This window comes from Homalodisca vitripennis, chromosome 5 (assembly GCF_021130785.1).
Source record: "Homalodisca vitripennis isolate AUS2020 chromosome 5, UT_GWSS_2.1, whole genome shotgun sequence".
In the NCBI taxonomy this organism is placed as follows: Eukaryota; Metazoa; Arthropoda; class Insecta; order Hemiptera; family Cicadellidae; genus Homalodisca; species Homalodisca vitripennis.
This window is the reverse complement of record NC_060211.1, coordinates 41,032,820-41,041,249: the sequence shown is the minus strand read 5'-3', so window position 1 is coordinate 41,041,249 and position 8,430 is coordinate 41,032,820. Positions and strand designations below refer to the sequence as shown.

Genomic DNA, 8,430 nt, shown 5'->3' with positions numbered 1-8,430 from the left:
TTGTAAAAACATTTTCTAATAAACTCAATACAAAAATGCAATACTCAGTTTCACCGTATTTTATCTCCTAATTATTTATTTAACACGCTTTGTCAATAAGATGTATTTTATTTTGTCCTTATAAACTTAGTTTCTTTGTTTAAGTATAAATCATACTATTTGATTGCTAAATAGTTGTGCTTATCTCACCATAAATGGGAAAATAACATTTGCTTCTAAAACCGTGGCTCATGTTTACTTTTTGAGATCATGATTACCGAGAGTTACGGAGGGTAGATTGCTGCAATGTCTAAGGCGTCTTACATTTTTATTCTTCTTACATTCGATCAGTGCTAGAGATAATACAGGTTCAAATCCTGTCTGTGATCACAGCACTTTTTACCAGTACCATCGAACATGTACTATCTTCTTATTCTGCTTTGATAAGATCATCGTACAAGTCAGTGAATAAATAATCATCGTACATGATGACAGGCAGAATAAAGGTTAAGTGGAACGGCTTCTTCTTACACAAAAATGATGAATAAAAGGAATTGTATATCAATAAACAATATTTAATTTCTCAAGGAAAGAGTTAAGATATCTAAGGGAATTCACCTATATAGAATATTGACGTAGAGATATAACATTTGGAATAGATGGTTGGATCAAAATTAAAATTTTAGATAATTATTATTAGAGGTTCTAATGAAACACTTAAAATAGTTGTCAACGGTTTAGCTAAGTTTATAGGTACTATTATTCTTAAACTAATTTGCTGCTATTCCATACAACTGGGAGAACTAGTTTATAAATAAGTATAAACTATATCTTTCAATATGCTTTAACTATATCGTAGTTTTAATTATGTAACACATATGAAGTGTCGTATACTTATTACTCTAAGTAAAAATGGCGTGTTTTGAGAAATTGTTATGAACCATTCAACATATTTACAAGTTGATATAAAAATTAGGAATATTAATACACTCACATAGCGAAACAGCCTTTTGGCTCCTCTGGCACAGTTTATACAAGAACGGTATTACATCGGGTGTTTAAAATACACTATTTTAGGAAATACATATTATAGTGGGAGCACATCTTGAAGTAATCTGAATTTGAGTCGGGCTCTTCTTATTATAACATCGAACGCATAACCTGTGGAAACGTCTCGGAAAAGGGTAGTTTAGAACATGATTTGATTTTCAATTGTTTTTTGTGAATTTCAGTGTTTAGCACGAACCAAAAGCATTTCAAAATAATCCTCAGTACTTGATTTGTAAAAGTTTGTAACTTTGTATTGCATTTGATGAAGCAGTACCCCACACCCAGTAAATATACATAAGTTATCGTAAGTTTCATACAGTTCTTAATTTTTTCTAATAAAGTCCATTTCGTGTTAAGTAAAGAAAATAATTTTGGCAGTCTTCCAAAATGTCTTTTTCTTGGTATGGAATGTACCCTGGATTTGTCTTACGATGTCCGAGGGTTTTCCATTCTGCGAACTGTAAAGATATTTGTTCCAGTTTTGGTTGGGCAAATTGTCATTTTTAATGTTTTAAATCAATTTATTAGCATAGTAAGATTCTTGCTCACACGTCTTTATAACAAAATGGCATGTTAAATAGAGCAAATAAGAATATAATTTTAATTGCAATTATTTTTACACGTTATGTTGAGCGTTCGCCAGAACTCAACAAAACGCAAAAATTGATGCCAAAAATGATCAGAATGTAAGTCTAAAAACACGTCTCTAGTATGCAATTTTCTTCCAAATTCTCATAAATATATTCTCAATAGCATAGTTTATGAACCTTATAATTATGAGATTGGAAACCAAACATTTGATTTGAGAATTAATTATTCACTATTTTCAAATATACCGAAAATTTTTCATAATTTTCTCATACAATTTCGAAAGTGTAGAGAGAATGTGAGTTGTCATGTTATAAATAAACTATGTTCATGAACAAAGTCAGCTGACTTCATAAGAAAAAAAAGACTAAACCAGCTGTTTGTTGAATTTCTCTACCCCTCCAACCATCTGTTATCCTACTTATTTAGTCTGCAGTTATGTTCTGGCAGACAGTTTTAGTCGTAGGCTACACAGTGTATGAGTTGTGTTTGTAAATAGTTTGTGTGAGAGTGATAGTGATAGTTTTACAGTTTTTATAGTTTGATGTTGGTGTCGGTGCCTAAAATCCAAAATATTTATTTGTATATAATGACTTTTTAAATAATTCATTTTAATTTCAATGATAAAAAGGATATTATGAAAATAACCCATATATCTAATGCTCTGAATTCTGCATACACTATAGAAATTGTAAGTAATAAGTGGTATACTGTACTTTTATTCCATAAATTAATATAGTACACAGTAATTAAAATTGTCGTTGTTCTTAGTTCAAATTTTTATACACACTTTCTGCCACAATAAACAGGAATTTCTTAATCTAGAACATTGATAGGCTACTACAAATTAAACTTTTGGAATTTTAGATGAGTTCTCATGTTGTTTGCCTAATTTTAATTAGTTGAATTACGTAAACAAAACACTTTTTTAGATACAGATGAGGCATCGAGATACTTTAATAAGTGGCCTACACTCGTTATTCAATTGTTATTATCGAACTTGATCATTTTATATTAAATAACAATTTTATACTACATATATATTAATTGTACAAAACAAAAATTATAATACATGAGCAACAAGAAAAATATAATACAATTTTTATAATAACGTATCAGTTTTATAATAACGTTAAAAAACCACAAAACCAACTGCTTTTGCAAAAAGGGTTCTTCTCGTGGGTTACTTGGAGTTAGGTCCACTTGTTGAAGGCATTTAAACAAATATTATCTCACATAATTTCTTCATATTCATCGTCATTTTCAAATTCTCATAAAAGTTGTTACTTCTTGCTGTTTATTGTTTTACGTTATAAATTACTGTAACTAATAAGTTAAAATCATAAGTTAAATAAATTGTAATATTGAAATATTAATTTGGATAAAAACTATCACACCATTCCTTAAAAAACACTGAATTACAAGTGTAGGTCGTTTCAGGTAGAGTGCAATAAGCGGACCCGGTAGATCTTCATGACAGCTTACAGGATCCTTTCTTGCATTGTTGGGGGGAAGAATAATATTTTATTAATGTTTGTCATGTGGACCCGACGAGTGGAACATCAACTTAAATATATCTATATATATTCGTGATCGGGAAAGCAAGGGAAAATCAATATGGCACAAAAAATACCAAGACTGTAGTAAATTACAATTGTTATTAATATAATATTTATACTAATTGACATATTTTATTGATCGTGGCAACAAAGAAAATTCAATATTGGCTTAGGAAATATAATTCACTTGAAGCAGAAGTACTCATATACTTACGAAGCCTACAATATTACATGTGAAGCTTCGGGTAACTGCTAGTGTTGTAATAATACTAAGTCAAATTTACTCATAAATGCTGATTTAAGGACAATACAACTGTACACTTTTATAAGTAACTATTTCCCATTGTGTACTTGACCAAATGATCAAACCGAATCTTAATTAATATGCTAATTTTAAAAGTTATAAGTATTGAACTTTAATTTTGGGTATTTAAATAATACAATCTAAACCATGATAGAGACCAGTTGGATCAATTGGATTATGTATGTCTAATTGATTTTGATTAAATGCGAGCCTAACTTGTATAATACCACCACAAAAACTTTCAATTTTCTTGTAAACTTTACCCGAAATTTGATGCCATGATTTTTATGTAACTGAGCTTAACCCCTTTTTTCAATAACATCCTTATAATATGGATGAAATTTTTACAATTAATTCAATTTCATTGGTACGAAAAACCCACTGTTATCATTCCCAAAAATTTGTAGTAATTTAATATACATTAAATTGTACTATTGTTAAAATATAATATTTAATTCTGCACTTAAAAAGCCTTCAATCCAAACTTTGAGAAAAGATGTGATCTTTTATACCCTCTGGCCAGATAAGATAGCTGGGAAATCCAGTGTATTTATAATGTTGCCTTGAGCCTGATAAGGGATTTATTGACAATTTTGAGATGTCATTGAGCTTAAAGCTGGGGATATGGGATTAGATAGCCAATGAAGGTTGCTAGCAAATCCAGTTTAATTCCAATACTAGTAGTAGTAGAAGGTCGCTGTTGTACTGAATTAATCCCAATCGGAGATAATTATAGCCTTTCTAGCAATGTCACTGCTAAGCTGCCAGGATCAAGATTTATTTGTTGGAAGATCTGTATGACCTGTCTGCAATTATGTTTTGAGGCTGCATAGATAGAGAAGATAGCTACCAGCACATAGTAAATTATAGACTGATGAATTAGTACTTGATGATGGAATAGAAACGGCCAGAATGTTTTATTATAATAAGGAATTTTAAAACAAGAGATTTGGTACAATTCAATTATGTGGTATAATTTATTTATTTTATCTCATAGCCTACTTACAATCACCTTAAAATGAAACAAATAAAGTACATCAACACTGCAATCGTTTACATGCAATGAGTACATACAAGCAAGCAACTATGAAGTGTTTACTGAAAAACCATATGGAATGACTGGAAAGAGGTAACTGGGCTTTGTGTTGATTCCTTTACTTTGATTCTTATAGCTTACCAAAGATTTCACCTGAGGTTTTAAATCCACTTGATTGTGATGTTTCTATATATCCAAAACCAAGTATTTTGGAATCGGATTTTTTGTAATTAATACTCAGGTAGTCTTAGTTCTTAAGCTTACGAGACAGGTTTCAATAAACGTCTAAGTTTTTTTGGTTCTTTTTTATTTTCATTAGCAATTTGGCAGCCGACTCACTTGAATGTTCCGGCGCACACTGCATCGAAATATAGCTGAACACAGTTGAATTCTTCAAAGATTTTTGAAGAAGACCATCTTCTGTCAATAGATATTACACTTTAATTGCAAATAAAAACTAAATATCCCAAAATAATTTTTTTCCGAGTAACTAAAATTGTGTAACAATTCCACTTTAACGACTTTTGATAGCTCAATGCAACTGAGAATGATACAAACTACGTCTATAATAGGAAGCTTACATATTCGACCACGAGGGGATGAAATTACATCCAGCGCTGCTTAGGGATTAGGGATCACTCCTGGGACGGGATCTGAGGAACATCGTCTATGATAGTATCCCCCGGATGAAACTCTCGTGTGCTATAGAATCATATGTTCGTCATGCGTTGATAGCTAATATAGACGGATGGTCGCGACTGAGTCTGGCAACGGAGAACAGTGCTCTCCAGAAGGAGGATGGGTACCATCCGTTATAACCATATGCCATTTGTCGAAACTAAACGTGGTGTAAGATACCTACGAGTGACATTGAACGCCAAACTTTCAAGAGATCATTTTTCAGCGGCAGATAAAACAGAAAGAGATTGCCTCTTCTAGGAAGTTGCATCATTTAACACTATCGGAGGTCCTGTTGCGAGCAAACGTCGAATACTTATGCCCGTTGCGTAATTCGTAATGTCATGTGATCGCGAGATGGGTGGATCCGTATCGAAAGGACCGCCAAAGGAAGAAGTCATTTGACTTTAGGCTAGAAGCAGACGACTATTTGTTAGGGTACGAAAACGCCGTGCCTATACCAGAATTCGAACCCTGGTCTTTGGGATGGTACAGTGAGACGCTAAACACTCAGCTATCAGGAATGACACAGAAAGGAGATAATCAGCGTTCCAAGGAGGAGTACTCTTTGGATAGCATCGTTTTATCGTGTTGTGGCTGAACGACGGTTTGCAGAATCAGTAGAGCACTTAGCAGAGGTGATGTCCAAGTGCACACCATGGACGGCTGGTGCGAAATCTAGCGAGATGAACCTACAAGAACGGTTGGGAATGAAAACATGGAGAGGTAAATTTCTACTGTATATACCTAGTTTCTCACCGGACATGACTTTTTGCTGAGACTGACTATTTAAGATAGGCGAGATAAACAGCTCGGTATGCCAGTATGGAAATGCCATGAGCGATGACGCCTGCCATACTTTCTTCTAGTGCAGAAGAAGGTGGGAGGACATGGAAGGCGGCTGGAGGTGGATATCGGCCAACTCTCGCCGGATACAATTATCGGTAAGATGATTTGATCGGTCAGTCAACTTTGAAGGACGTTTCCGCGTACGAAGAGTGTTTAAGATCAAGAATGAGGAAGAGCGCGGTACTTTTGTAACTGGAATTTAGTCAGGGCAACAGGAAACCGAAGCAACAGACTAGTCTGCCAGGACTTGTGGGTTTTAGTGGGTGCCATTCCCACACATCCAATCTATGAGATCTGTCGTTGGAAAATACTCAGTATTTACACGATAAACGGCACAGATTGGATAGGTCTTACTTAATTAGCACTGTAAGTAGGTTTCAAAATCTTCAACACTTCTTAGATTGTAAGGGTTTTAACAGGAAACTTTGTATAAACAATTATATTTTTGTAACATCTACCATTCATAGGCAACGTATGATAAGGTGGTGGTGGTTGAAATTAAAATGTTCAAAAGCATGGCATACTGTTTGGTCAATAAAGATCTATACGATCACTACTGGAATATATTCACTGAGTTAAAATTTTGCAGGTAACTAAATGTGGTTGAAAATGTCATACAATCATATCTCAGGTTATATGGGCCATTAGAATCTTTACACGGATAAGTTCTTTTTAGGTTAAGTATTTAATAACATCAACCATTCGGGAGTAATGGAGGTGGAAGTGATGGGAGAGGGGTGAAATCACAATTTTCAGAATTGTGTGGTATTGCTGGAGATGAAAAGGTCATAATGGGCACTGTATGCTGCCTATTCTTCACTTGAGTTTCGTAGATACTGATAGCACAAACTGTTCAAAACTGGCAAAGCTGAATCCTCGAGAAGTGGCCGAAGAAAAAAATTGTAATACAGGTAAAGGTAATAGGAAGCAAGCAATCAATCGAAATATACATCAGCCAGTATAGCATGCTGAATGTTATTTTTGCCGTCTTGTCACTTTGAAAGATTTTAGCTGTATCATTCTGCAGCTTTCATGTCAACTCAGATGTCTTTGTTCGAAACAGTGTCGCACATTACACTATTCTGTTGAGGCGAGATTTCACTGATGAGTGGTTACGTGGGCCCGTGACGTCACCGCGCCGGAAGTAGGTCGCTCGGCCGGAAGTGTCGTTTCTAGAGCACCGGTGCGACCCTCCATACCTCCGTCGACCGCCGCGCCGGCCAGCCTCACACGATGTACTAGTGTCCATTCTGTTTTTATTGGATGCGACCAGTGGAGCGTGAATGTAATACTTTCTCCCTCGAGGAGAGTTTAGTAACGGGGCTTTTAGACGGATGAAAATTATAGTGTTGTCGAATCTCCGTGTTAAGATGCCAAACTTTTCTCTATTGGAGTGAACTTCTGTCGGGAGTTCTTCTGCAGACTAGATTAAAGCACTTATCAGTTGTGTCCGAGAAGGACGGAAAAGAAGAATCATTTTCTTCATCTGTTAGCTTCGAGCGACTCATACTTAGGTGAAAGTACCGTAGATGTTTACACGAACTACGTTTGTCATAAAAGTGTCTGGTCACAACGTATGTAGTTTTATTGTGTAACTTTGAAAGGATCCATTTAAATTTTAAAATGAAATACAGACAAATAATTGTAAGGCACACGTAGAAAACCTTTTTTACTCCTTTTAAAATGTGTACTTGCGACGTTGAAATTTATTTAGCTGCGATAAGTTAAATTAGTATTCCTCGGAATTGAAGTACTCATAATTCATAATATGTAATAGATCTCTTATCAAATGATGAACAACATGTCTGCTTTTAAGCTACATATTTTATATCTTTTAGCGTTGCTTGTTTTTATCTACCTAAAAATGTGTTTTGGGATGATGCTAACACGTCTACAATGCTTGACTTCCAAGTTTTTTTAATACAATTCCAATTTTTTTCAAATTTATATTCGTGTTTACTATTTTTTGTGTGTGTGAATTGTAAAGTACCTATTCTAAAACTGCTAAAGTGGAAATTTATATACTACTATTATAAAGCATGTTCGTTTCCTTTCGTTTGTAGGAGCATTTTTACCTCGAGGCTGAAGAGCAATGCCTCCTGACAATTGTTTCTATATTATAAATATTGAATTTAGTAGTTTTCAACATTAGAATGTATCAGAATTTAGTGATAAGTGTTTAAAAAAATACAAAAGTGTTATTTTGTGATTTAAAAACACATTTCTAGTATTGTTCTAATTTAACTCAAACATTTAACTCTAATTTAAATCCTTGAGATTTTTTATTTGATCGTTAATTCAATTTTGGATAACTAAATTGCCCTGAAATACCACGTTGACTTTTCCTGTTGTTAAGAATTGTAGTCCCCTATAACAACTACGTGCTC

The 8,430-nt window shown here is 34.0% G+C and overlaps 1 protein-coding gene across 1 annotated transcript in view; it reads left to right on the top strand.

The window, feature by feature from the left end:
- The first annotated feature begins 2,043 nt into the window (after nt 1–2,043).
- The window catches only part of LOC124362061 (sphingomyelin phosphodiesterase-like), a 72,509-nt gene continuing 66,122 nt past the window's right edge, over nt 2,044–8,430 (top strand). Inside the window, 1 exon segment of the mRNA XM_046816226.1 lies at nt 2,044–2,308. Within this exon segment, the coding sequence (XP_046672182.1) occupies nt 2,255–2,308 (54 nt within the window). The 5' untranslated portion in view covers nt 2,044–2,254.